At 38.0% G+C, this 17,605-nt stretch overlaps 1 protein-coding gene across 1 annotated transcript in view; it reads right to left on the minus strand.

The window, feature by feature from the left end:
• RELN (reelin) overlaps positions 1–17,605 on the minus strand; it is a 510,458-nt gene that overhangs the window by 25,140 nt on the left and 467,713 nt on the right. The window contains exons 50-55 of the mRNA XM_028846151.2: positions 17,318–17,574; positions 13,877–14,031; positions 6,061–6,275; positions 3,777–3,954; positions 1,109–1,284; positions 856–962 (exon numbers count right to left, since the gene is read on the minus strand). Of these exons, the coding sequence (XP_028701984.2) occupies positions 856–962; positions 1,109–1,284; positions 3,777–3,954; positions 6,061–6,275; positions 13,877–14,031; positions 17,318–17,574 (1,088 nt within the window). The remainder of the gene's footprint in view (positions 1–855; positions 963–1,108; positions 1,285–3,776; positions 3,955–6,060; positions 6,276–13,876; positions 14,032–17,317; positions 17,575–17,605) is intronic.

The raw sequence follows: 17,605 nt of genomic DNA on the forward strand, positions 1-17,605 counted from the left end.
GAGGGGAAGGGTATTTCGAAAGAGTTGGCCAAAATAAAAACACTGAAGTAAAAATTAGTTATGTTTTGCTTTTAAAATTCAGTTCTAAATTCTTATTTCTCAGAAATGAGATATACCTATGTTTTACATGTTTTTGGCAATAGCTTTCAGTATTAAAATAGTTATTGTAATTTTATGCAATTTTGTAATTATTTGGACTGGTATAAAGTTTATCTCTTCTTGCTTGGTAAGATTGCAGGTGGGATGTTTAGTTACTTAAGAAAACATCCTTCAAATACCTTAAAATACTTCAGAGTCATCTGTTAATCAGCTAGTTATTAAGAATGATATCTATCTGCTAAAGTAGATTTTTCTAAAGACACCATGGTATTACTGGTCTCATTTTAGCTACTTCAAAATAAAACAGAATTCTATTAAAATATTCTATGACAAACTCACAAAATCAGACTTTTTTTTTCACAATTTTTAAAGATTTCTATAGATTATAGCATTTACTACATGTTTACACATAAGCTTTTAAAAATGCTTTAAAGTTTTAAAAATGATCTTTTACTTGGAAATCATACAAAATGCATTTCTTAATTGTATCACTCAAGCTTCAGTAAAGCACAGAGGTTGTTTATTCATAAAGTTTGGACTTTATTTTTTAATGTGGTTTCTCTCTTGTCCCCTTTTTGCATAACACAGAAGTCACTTGTACAGTACATGTAATACAAACAAAATCTGTAGCTTTTTCTTTGTGAGTTTCACAATTGAAACTGTGAAGTCGGCAAAGCTTTGCAGAGACTTTTCTGAGGGTGTTGGATGGAATTTGGGAATCTGCTCCAAGGTGTGGTTTTCACCCCTGACACGTGCCTCCATCGGTAGAGTAGTCCAACAGCACGCCTTCCTTCCGGCAGATGGGACGATGGCAAGAGGTCATGTTGTTCTCACTCCCAATGCGCCCCCAGTATTGCAGGAACCTGAATGCAAGCACATTTTATCCATCAGAATAATTCATTAGAACAAATACTCTACTCAAGTCCTGGATAATTTCTTCCATACAAGTGTTCCTTGCTTTGGGACCAATTTGCCATGTTGCAATAGAAATAACAAAAAATTGACTTACTTTGCACCTCGAAGATCCAAATCTTGTGTAATCGCTTGTCTCACAGTAGATCCCCCAAAATAGAGTGCAGTGTCCTCAGCAAGAATTCCACACTCAGTGCAAGTACTTCCACCTTCTAAGGACATCCATAAGTCAGGTTTGATTTCTTCACTGTCAAAGCGTTCCTTCAGGAAAGTCTGGAAAAAACATAAGCCAGATGTGGTCAAGAAAACAACTTCAGATAACTATGGAATATTTAAGACAATACAGAGTGATATCTTGGACTTAAAAAAAATAGAGCTGATTTCAAATGCTTTTCAAAGATGTTCAAAAAAAATAACAGGCTATTTCCACAATGTTCTTTTCTGTCATATATTGAAAATCATTTAAACTGCCCAAATAATGTTTAATAATTGAAATTTAAAATAACTGTAAAGTTGACTATATCAATTTTTTTTTTTTTTTTTTTTTGAGACTGTCTTGCTCTGTCACTTGGGCTGGAGTGCAGTGGCACAATTTCGGCTCATTGCAGCCTCTGCCTCCCGGGTTCAAGCTATTCTCATGCCTCAGCCTCCTGAGTAGCTGGGATTACAGGTGTGTGCCACCATACCTGGCTATTTTTTGTATTTTTAGTAGAGATGGGGTTTCACCATGTTGGCTAGGCTGGTCTCGAACTGCTGACCTCAAGTGATCTGCCCACCTCCGTCTCCCAGAGTGCTGCAATTACAGGTGTGAGCCACCATGCTTGGCCATATTATAGTAACACTTCTATTTGTAAAAAGTTATTTAAGCATATACCCCCAAATATGTATATTTGTTTATATAGTATATAAAAGTATTATTGTAATGTATTATGAAACATGCCAAAAAAAAAAAAAAAAAGGAAATTTGAAAGCAATAAGATAAAATATAAACATGCAATCCAGCACTTTCCCACCAGCATTCCCCAATAGATTGTCCTGGTGTGTGTGCCCTCACTTTGGAGACTGCCTGAGGCAGCCAAGATCCTTCAGCTCTAGCACAGAGTGAACCCTGAAGGTCTATATGGTTAGGCAGGGACACTTGAAATCAAATCTCTCTATATAAAGTCAAAAGAAAGTAAACTTTAGAAGGCAGTTTGAAAGATGTTTCACCTGTTTATCAGGGCCAAGTTGTAGGGCGACAAGTACTCAAAATCTAGAATAAAATATTTTTTCCCTGGGTCTCCAGTTTATCCTTGTAACTGAGAATGATTGACAACCAGGAAATCTATTTTTTAGAGAGTGTACAAAGTATAAAGGTTCGTGGCTACATTTTATGTAAAATTTACTTATCTCCTCACAGTCAAGGTCTTAATTTCCCCATTCATTCTGTCCACAGTACTTTCATTTTATCCATAATGCAGATTTGTATTAGGTAGAGACACATTTTTTCTTGTTTAAAATGATGAAAAGATATCATAAAGGCAATTTGTTCTAGTTGCAGTTGCAATAGCTGTATACAGAAAAACCTATATTTTTTCATTTAAGGAGTGTTCTATCTTACTGTGTAGTTAAAATGATTTAAACAGTTTCTTAAACTTAGAAGATAATTCTATAGTTAAAGATATACAGTCAAATGTCAGTCTGACGTCATCCCACTAATGGATAGCAAATGAATATGTTTTATAACTGAAGGTTTGTAAGAAAACAAGTGTTAGAAGAAATGCGTGGTTAACCACATAAACTATCATTAGAAGATTTTAATCAGGGTTTATAGTTTTATAGATTTGTACAATTTCTTATCCAACTGAGGAATACTAATAAAATTTGAGTGCTCATGAAAGAAATTAGATTTTCAAAAGTTTATTAATTATCTGTGGTATATAAAGCTATGTTTTCCCTGTGGTAACCTAATTTGTTAATAATGTACTTACATCTTCAGACACAAATGAGCATTGTTCCAATTTTATTTAAAAAATGTTCAATTCCATAGTTGAAGTATTAGAACAAACACAAATGACAGAACAGATTTGGTTTACATTGTTGCCTTTCATATGTTGGATTTCAATCACTAGGAATTTTGCTTTTTTTAGCCGAGTCATTTATCTATTATTGTAATGACAAATGCACTATGTTTATTCACAGAATTAGAGTACATATATGGCAACTGTGTTGGGTAACTATTTGCTTTGCATATTAAATAATGATGTAACAGCTAAAGCTTTCAAAAATGACCTCTCCATTCTTAATACACAACCCCATTTCAGTAGTCAACAAATCAGAACATAGAATTTTCTAAACAAAAATGCAGGTACTGTTTAGGCCTTTTTGAAAATTTGGTCTTTTGTGATAATGTATATTATCTGCTTTATTTCATAACAACAGTAACAATAATATCCTCCTTCAAATAGTGCATCAGTTGAAAAAATGAAGTAAAAAAGGCTTAATATTGACTTTATAAAGAGTCTGCTTAAGAAAAAAAAAAAACCCAGAGTATTTATCATTTGTAATCCGTACAGTCTGGCTCATTTTATGAATTGGATAAACTGTACTAGAACTTGATCCTAATATTCTTGTACTTAGGAAGCATTTTTAAAGTTTCTATTCAAATGATTTTATTTCCTGGGGGACCCAAAGGACATTGTTATAGATTATGTCTCATATATAAGTTGGTTCCTAGGCATGGCCCATGATGTGAGTAATGCTTCTGTCCAGAGCTTTACCCTTACCTTCAGAGTGTGGGTCAAGTAGCAGTTTGGCCCTGAGTATCCTGGATCACAGATGCACTGTTCCCTTAAGCAATCTCCATGGCCCCTGCAGTTGTCCAAGCATCCAGGGCCCAGGTAGAAATTATCGATTGCCCACTGCATGTCTGAGTACTTCTGATAGAACCTAAACCTCACTGGACTATTGACAATGCAAAAGCAAAGGAGTGAAAAACAAAAGTTAACTTTATTTAGGTCCATTGTCCTGCATGTTGTATTCAGTACTCAAGAGAAAAAACATTTAAGACACTCTTACTAGATGAAACAGGTTAATAAAAAATGTTTTCTGAGCACTTTTATCTTTCTAGTAATGGAACTTTCAAGCTGGTTTTATTTAAATTTCAGAATATCGGGGCAAACTTGCACAACAAAGTTAAAATCAGTGGAATCTCTGTGTCCAGAAATAGAAATATTTAAATATACAAATCTGTAACTTTCATAAATCAGGTTTCTTCTGAACTGGAGTTCTGTGGTCATGATGCAATTTAGATTCACTAATTTCATTCCTGAAATTGTACAGAAGGTGAGTGACGCCTTTGACAAGAGCCTTGTCAGCATACACACAGCCCTCAGGCCGTTGGGAGGCAGCATTTTCTGAATTCCCTGAAGACAATCAATATTCTCAGAGTAACTGTGCTAATTACAAAACAATTTTGAAAGGCTTATATTAAAGGACATTTTCTCTGAGATTTTAATTTCATCTTTGTTCTTCTCTGTCTTCTGGGGGGAAAAAACAAGCCTCATAATTATCCTTATATTAAAATATGCCATGCTGTTTTGGTTTAAAGAGTCCAAAGTACATGAAGGAACTTTCTGGGGTGATATAAATGTTCTGTACCATGTTTTATGTGGTGGTTACGTGGGTTGCACAACAGTAAAAACTCATTGATCTGAATAATTAATAAGATGTATGTATTTTACTGAATGTAAATTATACCTCATTATTACAAAAAGAGAGAGAATGGGAGGGGAAAATGAGTCTATGATAGACATTATGGTGGTTCCCCAGCATCCATTTCGCCCCAGATAATCCATGAAATGATCATTGTAATATCACTTTCCTAACTATTGAGTGGCTAATTGGTACCAATGGGATGCAAGGTGGTGCTTGTTCTGGCTGTCTCGGAACAAAAAGCAACTATTTTTCTTTCTCACTGGACATAAGTACGGAAGCATCCTGCCCCAGTTCTCTGGCTGCCATCTCATGTTCAATTGCAAAACCAGCCGGAGAGAGCAGAGTATGGCGCCAGTGCTGTGGACAGCAGACATTCTCTTAAGAGAATAAGGCAGAACAGTGTCCCTGAAGACACCGTTCCACTTACAAATCAACCAACCCTAGAGTTCATTTATCTTTGGATTCATTCATTATAGATACAACAAATTTTGAGCTGGTTTGAATTGGGTTTTCTGTTCCTTGCAGCTGAAAGCATCCTGATTTAGTTCCTTAGTATGTTAATTGAATAAGCTCTTTAGATACATTCCAGAAAACCATGAGTGGTAATAATAATATCTGTGGGACACTGGGAAATCTGTGTGTAAGCACTTTATTCAAAGGCTCTGTATGTTTCACAAGAAGATTCATTTAGTCAGACCATCTGATTAATACAGTTGAGGTGCACCTGTTGTTTTCCTTTGTGTATCTTTCCCCCTACTTTTAAAGTAGAAGATAAGTCTTTAATTTAAGGAATTGCCTTAAATTAATATATCCACAGACTTTGCAGAGCAAGGTGTAATTACCTGTGCTCATCACTGGTCCAGGCTGATTACCTCTCACTGCAGGATCAGAACTTAATGCTTTGGTAAGAGGAAAATGGATCCTGTAAGTCACACTGGTAGAAATAGCATGATGAGTTAGGATTTGCTCCTGGCTCTGTCTATCATGGAATGATAAGGCAATAATGTGGAAAGTATGTAGTGCACAGCGGTCCACAGTCTACAAGGTTGAGAAGGTAGGGTACACCTTTTCATCTGGCTCCAAGGCCATAATTATTGCTCTGTTCCCATTTGAGGTGTGGAAAATAGAAGAGTCTGCGAAAGCCCATTTTGCCAAGTCTGAGGATTACAAATTGAGGTCTGAAGTTAGCTCATCATGGAAGTTATGATGAAAGTCACCAATTAAAGAACCTTTAGAGTTAGGGAGAAAGAAAGCACTTTTCCCACAAATACACATAATTTCAGGCTTGACAACAGTGTACCTAATGGGCTTCTGGATGCTTGGAACCAAGCTTTGTTTTGGTTTTCTACTTACTTTCCCACTAAGCTTTCAGGAAGTGGGTAGGTGATCCTTTTCCACCCTTTAGTTGGGAAGAATACAGATGGCTGAGAAACAGTTCCAGAGCATTTTGGGTCAGCAGGCAAGCACTGAGGGACCAGATAATTCCAGCTCACACCAAAGTCAGTAGAATACTGCACATGAATTTGATTCTGGGCAATTTTTTCAGACACCTTACATCCAACAGAGATCTAATAAACAGAAAAGCAAGATCAAGGTATTAAAACTATATGATTCTTCTCCAAGGACTTGGCAACAAAAAAGCTGCTGATCACTTGATACGCACGTTACCACATTCATCCTGTATTTTCAGATTCATTATTTGTTCTGCTAACGGACAGAGAAATGATTGCCCCAGGTGACAAATTATAGAAAGTGCCAAATATATTGTGTAGGGGGTTTGGAGAGAAACTTAGACCCCATGCTTCTGCCATGCTGGCTGAATGCCTTGGAAGGCCTGGGCTCACTCCTACAAACTGTTAGTTGTGCTAATGGTCTGGCACTTCTATTTGGCAGAATACTTAACCAAGAAGGACTGCTAACAGCTTTACCAATTTTACTATTTTATTGTATAATTTATGACTCTTAATACAACACTTTCAACTACAAGTAAGATGAAATAATAACTGAAGGTAGTTTAAACAAGGCACAGCACCCTTCATTGATGGTGATAGCCATGATGTGACATTGCTGTTATTACAGTGGGATTTAGGTAGACAGAATAAATTGGTTCACATAAAATCTTGGCCTAAATATTAGCCCAAGTTGATGTTGACATTAATGCTAATCATGCCTTGTTTTCCTTTTTTTTTTTTTTCTCCAGAAACATCCAAATGTTCTTGTAAAAAAAAAAAAAAAGTAGAGGCTGGGGGCCATGACTCACGCCTGTAATCCCAGCACTTTGGGAGGCCGAGGTGGGCGGATCACGAGGTCAGGAGTTCGAGACCAGCCTGACCAACATGGTGAAACCCTGTCTCTACTAAAAATAAAAAATTAGTCGGGCATGGTGGTGTGCACCTGTAATCCCAGCTACTCAGGAGCCTGAGGCAGGAGAATTGCCTGAACCCGGGAGGCGGAGGTTGCAGTCAGCCAAGACTGTGCCACTGCACTCCAGCCTGGGCAACAGAGTGAGACTCCGTCTCAGAAAAAAAGGTCTTATTTAACCTAAATTTCTAAGTTATAGTTTGTATTTATGGAGAGATGGGTAAGAGGGAAAAAATGTAAAAATAACCATTATAGTTTTAATCTTCTCTTGATGAAACAAATTGCCTAAGTCATAATGATTTAACTCAGGGAGTTATAATCAGTATCCTACATTTTTATTGTTGATATTTTTATTAGTATTTAATCCCAAGCAGGAACACATTTACTCTTATAAAAGTTTCAATTTGAGAGAGAGCTGGCAAGATGGCCGAATAGGAATAGCTCCTGTCTGCAGCTCCCAGCAGGATCAATGCAGAAAGCTGGTGATTTTGGCATTTCCAACTGAGGTACCCGATTCATCTCATTGGGACTGGTTGGACAGTGGGTGCAGCCCACAGAGGACGAACTAAAGCAGGGTGGGGTGTTGCCCCACCCGGGAACTGCAAAGGGTCAGGGAATTTCCCTTTCCTAGCCAAGGGAAGCCGTGAGTGACTGTACCAGGAGGAACAGTGGACTCCGGCCCAGATACTGCGCTTTTCCCCACAGTCTTTGCAACTGGCAAACCAGCAGATTCCCTCCAGTGCCTGGCTTGGCGAGTCCCACCCCCACGGAGCCCAGCAAGGTAAGATTCACTGACTTGAAATTCTCACTGTTAGCACAGCAGTCTGAGGTCGAACTGGGATGCTCAAGCTTGGTGGGGGGAGGGGCATCCACCATTACTGAGGCTTGAGTAGGCGGTTTTCCCTTCACCATGTAAACAGCCACCCAGAAGTCTGAACTGGGTGGAGCCCACCTCAGCTCAGAAAGGCCAATTGCCTCTTTAGATTCTTCCTCTCTGGGCAGGGCATCTCTGGAAAAAAGGCAGCAGCGCCCAGTCAGGGACTTACAGATAAAACCTTCATCTCCCTGGGACAGAGCTCCTAGGGGAAGGGGTGCTGTGGGCACAGCTCAAGTAGACTTAAACATCCCTGCTTGACAGCTCTGAAGAGAGCAGCGGTTCTCCCAGTACAGCATTTGAGCTCTGATAAGGGACAGACTGCCTCCTCAAGTGAAACCCTGACTCCTGTGTATCCTGATTGGGAGACCCCTCCCAGTAAGGGCCGACAGACACCTCATACAGGACAACTCCGCTGACATCTGGCGGGTGCCCCTCTGGGATGAAGCTTCCAGAGGAAGGAACAGGCAGCAATCTTTGCTGTTCTGTAGCCTCTGTTGGTGATACCCAGGCAAACAGGGTCTGAAATGGACCTCCAGCAAACTCCAGCAGAGGGGCCTGACTGTCAGAAGGAAAACTAACAAACAGAAAGGAATAGTATCAATACCAGCAAAAAGGAGGTCCACTCATAAACCTCATCCAAAGGTCACCAGCATCAAAGACCAAAGGTAGATAAATCCACGAAGATGGGGAGAAACCAGCACAAAAAGGCTGAAAATTCCAAAAGCCAAAATGTCTCTTCTCCAAAGGATCACAACTCCTCGCCAGTAAGGGAACAAAATGGGATAGAGAATGAGTTTGATGAATTGACAGAAGTAGGCTTCAGAAGGTGGGTAATAAACTCCTCCAAGCTAAAGGAGCATGTTCTAACCCAATGCAAGGAAGCTAAAAACCTTGAAAAAAGGTTAGATGAATTGCTAACTAGAATAACCAGTTTAGAGAAGAACATAAATGACCTGATGGTACTGAAAAACACAGCACGAGAACTTCGTGAAGCATACACAAGTATCAATAGCCAAATTGATCCAGTGGAAAAAAGAATAGCAGAGACTGAAGATCAAATCAATGAAATAAAGCGAGAAGACAACATTAGAGAAAAAAGAGTGAAAAGAAATGAACAAAGCCTCCAGGAAATATGGGACTATGTGAAAAGACCAAATCTATGTTTGATCGGTTTATCTGAAAGTGACGGGGAGAATGGAACCAAGTTGGAAAACACTCTTCAGGATATTACCCAGGAGAACTTCCCCAACCTAGCAAGACAGGCCAACATTCAAATTCAGGAAATACAGAGAACACCACAAAGATATTCCTCAAGAAGAGCAACCCCAAGACACATAATCGTCAGATTCACCAAGGTTGAAATGAAGGAAAAAATGTTAAGGGCAGACAGAGAGAAAGGTCAGGTTATCCACAGAGGGAAGCCCATCATACTAAGAGCGGATCTCTCTGCAGAAACTCTACAAGCCAGAAGAGAGTTGAGGCCAATATTCAACATTCATAAAGAAAAGAATTTTCAACTCAGAATTACACATCCAGCCAAACTAAGCTTCATAAGCGAAGGAGAAATAAAATATTTAACAGACAAGCAAATGCTGAGAGATTTTGTCACCACCAGGCCTGCCTTACAAGAGCTCCTGAAGGAAGACTTACATGGAAAGGAAAAACCAGTACCAGCCACTGCAAAAACATACCAAATTGTGAAGACCACTGATGCTATGGATAAACTGCATCAACTAACGGGCAAAATAACCATCTTGCATCATAATGACAGGATCAAATTCACACATAACAATATTAACCTTAAATGTAAATGGGCTAAATGCCCCAATTAAAAGACATAGACTGGCAAATTGGATGAAGAGTCAAGACCCATCTCACGTGCAAAGACATCCATAGGCTCAAAATAAAGGGATGGAGGAATATTTACCAAGCAAACAGAAAGCACAAAAAAGAAGGGGTTGCAATCCTAGTCTCTGATAAAACAGACTTTAAACCAACAAAGTTCAAAAGAGACAAAGACCGGCATTACATAATGGTAAAGGGATCAATGCAACAAGAAGAGCTAGCTATCCTAAATATATATGCACCCAATACAGGAGGACCCAGATTAATAAAGCAACTTCTTAGAGACCTACAAAGAGACTTAGACTTCCACACATTAATAGTGGGAGATTTTAATACCCCACTGTCAGTATTAGATCAACGAGAATCAGCGAGACAGAAAATTAACAAGGGTATCTAGGACTTGAACTCACCTCTGGACCAAGCAGACCTAATAGACATCTACAGAACTCTCCACCTCAAATCAACAGAATGTACATTCTTCTCAGCACCACATCACACCACATAGTTTGAAGTAAAGCACTCCTCAGCAAATGTAAAAGAACAGAAATCATAACAAATTGTCTCTCAGACCACAGTGCAATCAAATTAGAACTCAAGATTAAGAAACTCACTCAAAACCACACGACTACATGGAAACTGAACAACCTGCTCCTGAATGACTACTGGGTAAATAACGAAATGAAGGCAGAAATAAAGATGTTCTTTGAAACCAATGAGAATAAAGACACAACATACCAGAATCTCTGGGACACATTTAAAGCAGTGTGTAGAGGGAAATTTATAGCACTAAATGCCCACAAGAGAAAGCAGGAAGGATCGAAAATCAACATCCTAACATCACAAGTAAAAGAACTAGAGAAGCAAGGACAAACAAATTCAAAAGCTAGCAGAAGACAAGAAATAACTAAGATCAGAGCGGAACTGAAGGAGCTAGAGACACGAAAAGCCCTTCAAAAAAATGAATGAATCCAGGAGCTGGTTTTTTGAAAAGATCAACAAAATAGACCACTAGTGAGACTAATAAAGAAGAAAAGAGAGAAGACTCAAATAGACGCAATAAAAAATGATAAAGGGGATATCACCACTGATCCCACAGAAATACAAACTACCATCAGAGAATACTATCAACACCTCTATGCAAATAAACTAGAAAACCTAGAAGAAATGAATAAATTCCTGGACACTTACACTCTCCCAAGACTAAACCAGGAAGAAGTTGAATCCCTGAAAAGACCAATAGCAGGCTCTGAAATTGAGGCAATAATTAATAGCCTACAACCAAAAAAAGCCCAGGACCAGATGGATTCACAGCCAAATTCTACCAGAGGTACAAAGAGGAGCTGGTACCATTCCTTCTGAAACTATCCCAAACAATAGAAAAAGAGGGAATCCGCCCTAACTCATTTTATGAGGCCAGCATCATCCTGCTACCAACACCTGGCAGAGACACCACAAAAAAAAGAAAATTCCAGGCCAATATCCCTGATGAATATCGATGCGAAAATTCTCAATAAAATACTGGCAAACCAAATCCAACAGCACATCAAAAAGCGTATCCACCAAGATCAAGTTGGCTTCATCCCTGGGATGCGAGGCTGGTTCAATACACAAGTCAATAAATGTAATCCATCACATAAACAGAAACAATGACAAAAATCCCATGATTATCTCAATAGATGCAGAAAAGGCCTTCGACAAAATTCAATAGCCCTTCATGTTAAAAACTCAGTAACTAGGTATTGATGGAATGTGTCTCGAGCTATTTATGACAAACCTACAGCCAATATCATAGTGAATGGGCAAAAGCTGGAAGCATTCCCTTTGAAAACAGGCACAAGTCAAGGATGCCCTCTCTCACCTGTCTCTCCTATTCAACACAGTATTGGACGTTCTGGCCAGGGCAATCAAGCAAGAGAAAGAAATAAAGGTATTCAATTAGGAAAAGAGGAAGTCAAATTGTCTCTGTTTGCAGATGACATGATTGAATATTTAGAAAACCCCATTGTCTCAGCCCCAGATCTCCTTCAGCTGATAAGCAACTTCAGCAAAGTCTCAGGATACAAAATCAATGTACAAAAATCACAAACATTCCTATAAGCCAATAACAGACAAACAGCCAATTCATGAGTGAATTCTCATTCACAATTGCTACAAAGAGAATCAAATACCTAGGAATCCAACTTACAAGGGATGTGAAGGACCTCTTCAAGGAAAACTACAAACCACTGCTCAACGAAATAAGAGAGGATGCAAACAAAGGGAAAAACATTCCATGCTGATGGTTAGGAAGATCCAGTATTGTGAAAATGGCCATACTACCCAAAGTAATTTATAGATTTAATGCTATCCCCATCAAGCTACCATTGACTTTCTTCACAGAACTGGAAAAAACTACTTTAAATTTCATATGGAACCAAAAAAGAGCCCACATAGCCAGGACAATCCTAAGCAAAAAGAACAAAACTGGAGGCATCATGCTGCCTGACTTCAAACTATACTATAAGGCAACAGTAACAAAAACAACACGGTACTGGTACCAAAACAGATATATAGACCAATGGAACAGAATGGAGGCCTCAGAAATAACACCACACATCTACAACCATCTGATCTTTGACAAACCTGACAAAAGCAATGGGGAAAGGATTCCCTATTTAATAAGTGGTGTTGGGAAAACTGGCTAGCCATAAGCAAAGCAAAAAACTGAATCTGGATCCCTTCCTTACACCTTATACAAAAATTAAGATGGATTAAAGACTTAAATGTTGAGACCTAAAATCATAACCCTAGAAGAAAACCTAGGCAATGCCATTCAGGACATAAGTATGGGCAAAGACTTCATGACTAAAACACCAAAAGCAATGGCAACAAAAGCCAAAATTCACAAATGGGATCTAGTTAAACTAAAGAGATTCTGCACAGCAAAATAAACTATTATCAGAGTGAACAGGCAACCTACAGAATGGGAGAAATTGCAATCTATCCATTTGACAAAGGGCTAATATCCAGAATCTACAAAGACCTTAAAGAAATTTATAAGAAAAAAACAACCCCTTCAAAAAGTGGTCGAAGGATATGAACAGACAATTCTCAAAAGAAGACATTTATGTGGCCAACAAACATATGAAAAAATGCTCATCATCACTGGTCATCGGAGAGATGCAAATCAAAACCACATTGAGATACCATCTCATGCCAGTTAGAATGACGATCATTAAAAAGTCAGGAAACAACAGATGCTGGAGAGGCTGTGGAGAAATGGGAATGCTTTTACACTGTTGGTGGGAGTGTAAATTAGTGCAATCATTGTGGAAGACAGTGTGGTGATTCCTCAAGGATCTAGAACTAGAAATACCATTTGACCCAGCAATCCCATTACTGGGTATATACCCAAAGGATTAGAAATCATTCTACTATAAAGACACAGCACACGTATGTTTATTAAGGCACTCTTCACAATAGCAAAGACTTGGAACCAACCCAAATGCCCATCAATGACAGACTGGATAAAGAAAATGTGGCCACATATACACCATGGAATACTATGCAACCATAAAAAAGATGAGTTCATGTCCTTTGTAGGGACATGGATGAAGCTGGAAACCATCGTTCTCAGCAAACTAATACAAGAACAGAAAACCAAACACCACATGTTCTCATAGGTGGGAGTTGAACAACAAAAACACTCGGATACAGGGAGGGGAACATCACATACTGGTGCCTGTCGGGAAGTGGGGGAGGGATAGCATTAGGAGAAATACCTAATGTAGATGACGGTTTGATGTGCAGCAAACCACCATGCCACATGTATACCTATGTAACAAACCTGCATGTTCTGCACATGTACTTCAGAGCTTAGAGTATAATAAAAAAGATTTTAAAAAGTTTCAACTTGAAATACTTCAGAAATAAAATACTTTTAATCATTAAGCAATATGTAGTTGAGTTGTATATTACTTTAATAGTAAATTTTACTTTTCAAAATATAAAGTCAATGAAATATGAGATTATCTTTTCTCTGATATTTTTGATTTGTTATATTGCTAATGTATGGTTGTTTATATAGCCAAGATCATAACATTTCACCTTGAATTGCATAATCCAGCCTTCAGTGGGAGTCAGGTCGTGGGTCACTGCATATACCTCCCGTCCGTCATGACTGCCACAGAGCATCACACCATCAGGGGACTCACAGAATCTCTCTACTGTGCAATCATCATGGAATAGCCAGTGCTCATTCACTTAAAACAGAGAACAAATTTTTATGACAAATCTGTGACAAAAATACTTTAAGCAATACATAGAATTATTTTAAGTAGAAACTGCTCATGTTGTATATACTCTATAGACAAAACACTAATGTAAACACATTGTTTCAGGAATGTAAATACTAGGAGGATTGCGATATATGCCCTTTGTCTGATATTAGTACACACACAACCATAGATATTAGTCTGCACATGAAAAAAAGCATATTGTATGCATTGTAAATGAAAAACAAAAGGAAATAACTAATTTTTTGACAGATATTTCACTTTTTAGGTAGCATATAAAGAAGGAGAGATAATTTTAATAACAGGATAGGGAAGAGGGTTCATTACTTCTATTCAAATTCTGAAAGTATTATCTGGGTAACTAAAAAGCTTGTAACGAATTTTTTTATAGCTTTATCGAGATATAATTGATATACAAAAATTACACATATTTAAAATATACATCTTGGCTGGGTATGGTGGCTCATGCCCGTAATCCCAGCACTTTGAAATGCTGAAGTGGGAGGATCGCTTAAGGCCAGCCTGGGCAACATAGCAAGATCCTGACTGCTGGAAAAAAAAAAATTAGCTGGTGTGGCAGTTCACACCCATAGTCTCAACTACTCAGGAGGCTGCTTGAGTCCAGGAGTTTAGGGCTGCAGTAATTTGTGATTGTGTCACTGCACTCCAGCCTGGGAAGCAGAGTGAGACCCTATCTCTAAAAAATTTGTTTTTAAAAATGAAATATACATCTTGATGACTTTGGAAATATGCACACCCTATGATACTATCACCACAAGCAAGGTACCAAATCGATCCATCACTTTCAAAAATTTCCTTGTATTCTTTTGTGTGTGTGTGTGTGTGTTTTTTTTTTTGTTGTTGGGGGGTTGCTGTTTAGAACACCTCACAAGAGACATATCCTCTTAACATATTTTCAGTGCACAAGATCATCCTGTCAACCATAGACACTATGTCGTACAACAGATCTCTAGAACTTATTTCTTTTGCATGACAGAAACTTTATAGCTATTGAAAAAGTATTCCTCATTTCCCCTTTCCCCAGATCCTGGCAACCACCCTATTTAATTAGATAAACAAATGATTTTTGAGTTTAAGAAATGAGTTCATAACAAATGAGTTTATAACAAACTTGTTATAAAGGCTAATTTTAAGTCCTAAAATGTGAAGCCATATTTAATTTGGACAAAATTAAAATAAAATATTATTAAAGAGATTATTTAAGAAATTAGGATTCCAAGATAATACTGTTATAAATTTACCTTGGTAATGCTCTTAATATTTGATTATTTAGGTATGGATATTCAAGTATTCTGGATAAATATTTCTTTTAATAAGTCTTGACTCCTAAACCTGATTAACAGTTAACACTTTGAGGAAATGTACTCCGCAAAATACTACTGAAGGAATAGATTTGGAAGAGTCTAAAGAAAACCTAAGTAGTAAGACTATGAATTGATTAATGCAGAGTACATCTTATGTGTTGATCCTCTCTCTCTCTCTCCCCCTCTCTCTCTCTGATTGTAAACTCACTTATGTAAACCATTATACAGGAAAAAAATGAATGAGTAATGAAGCAAAGTTCTGAACCAGATCTATGTAAGCAAATTTCAGTAACCTTCTTAAGAGAATATGACACTTAGTAGTGGTGAGGGACATTTTAAGCTTTTTCTGTTTACAAGTTTTTGTTTTTTTTTTTTAAACAAGAGTGTTTCAAAGTAAATATCTGCTGTTATGTTATGCCACATAATATACTAATAAATGAATTAGTGAAATTAACCTAAATATCCAGTATTATTGAGTATATAGCTACTAAAATTTTATATTCAAAGATATCTAAGGATATGAGGAAATGATAAGGATTTAATTATAAACAAAAAAAGAAGCTATGACATATATAAGACTATAATTTTGTTAAAAATATGTTTATGTAAATGTACTCTAAGAATATATGCCAAAATATTGACAATGGTTATCCCCTGAGTGATTTTTATTTTCATCCTTATGATTTTATGTATTTTCTCAGTTTCACATTTTGAACATGTATACTTTTACAATAAAATATTAACTGAAATTAAAATTTTTAAAATTCTTCAAGTTTCGATTTTTTTTTTCCAGGACATGCTGTTCCTCCGGAAGATTCTTATCAGTCTTACTATTGTAAAAATGACTGTCCTTTCCATGCAAGATGCTAGGGGCTGAGCTGGGTGTGACAGAGTTCCACTGTCTGAATCAATACTGGCATAATAGTATATCTATCTTTACTGTTTAGATACATGTTAGTATGAGATATATAATGAATATCACTGCTTTATCTGAAGATGCCATGTTTCATGTAGTATAACCAAATACATGGCATGGCAAAGATACATACTTAATACAAGACACCACTTTTTATAAAGACCAGAATAGTGTCATGAAATGAAAACATTAAAAATGAGAGGATAGGCTGGGCGTGGTGGCTCATGCCTGTAATCTCAGCACTTTAGGAGGCCGAGATAGGCAGATCACCTGAGGCTAGGAGTTCGAGACCAGCCTCGCCAACATAGTGAAACCCCATCTCTACTAAAATTACAAAATTAGCTGGGCATGGTGGTGCATGCCTGTAATCCCAGCTAGTCTGGAGGCTGAGGCAGGAGAATTGCTTGCACCTGGGAGGAAGAGGTTGCAGTGAGCTGGGACTGTGCCATTGCACTCCAGCCTAGGCAAAATAATGAAACTGTCTTTAAAAAAAAAGAGAGGAGTACAAAGCGGTCCTTCCTGCTTCACCAGTATCATTGAAAACCCCTATGGGGAATGAATGGTAACAAGCAAGACTTGGGACATGACCTAAGACATGAAATGCAAATGTGTCTGCCCTGTAGCAAAACAAAATACTTGTCTTCAGATATTAAAACAAATGACTGGGAAATGTCATTTGTTGGGTAGAAGATTTGGGTAGAAATCTTTGGCTTTCTACCCAAACTAGAAAACAGGAAACACTGAAAATTTTCTAAGAAAAGAAAATCATCCTGTTAATAAAATTATAGATTGCTATATTTAAAAAACACACTAGCTGGCTTGAATGAAAGAAAAGATTTAGTTAAAATGCCAACCAGGAAGGCTGAGAGGAACAAAAGGATGACACCCTTTTCAGTGTTTCTGCACCACTGGAACATTTGAAAAGGTTCCACACTTCGCCCCTTTGAAAAGACCCAAATCCAAACCACTGCATTTCCACTGGGCTTTTTATTTAGTGCTGTGCATAATTTACCTGAAGTTTTGTCTTCCATAAACATGTCAAAGGCAATCCTCCCGACAGGGCCGGCGTCTGCAGGGGAGCGCTCGTGCTGGGGCACTGGGGCGCTGCTGAAGGTGTCCAGCATAACGGTCCTTTGGTCAGCAGAGCCTGAGATGAGGACATTGTCAATGGCCCAGTCGTTCTGATCCAGGCCATCATGTCTTGGCTGCCACCAGCGGAAGCGAGTGGCAATCTCTTTAGCATCAGGAGGGAGAAGGATATTCACAAATCTATAGGAAAATGATGGGGGAGGGTGTGGGA

This window comes from Macaca mulatta, chromosome 3 (assembly GCF_049350105.2).
Source record: "Macaca mulatta isolate MMU2019108-1 chromosome 3, T2T-MMU8v2.0, whole genome shotgun sequence".
NCBI lineage: Eukaryota > Metazoa > Chordata > Mammalia > Primates > Cercopithecidae > Macaca > Macaca mulatta.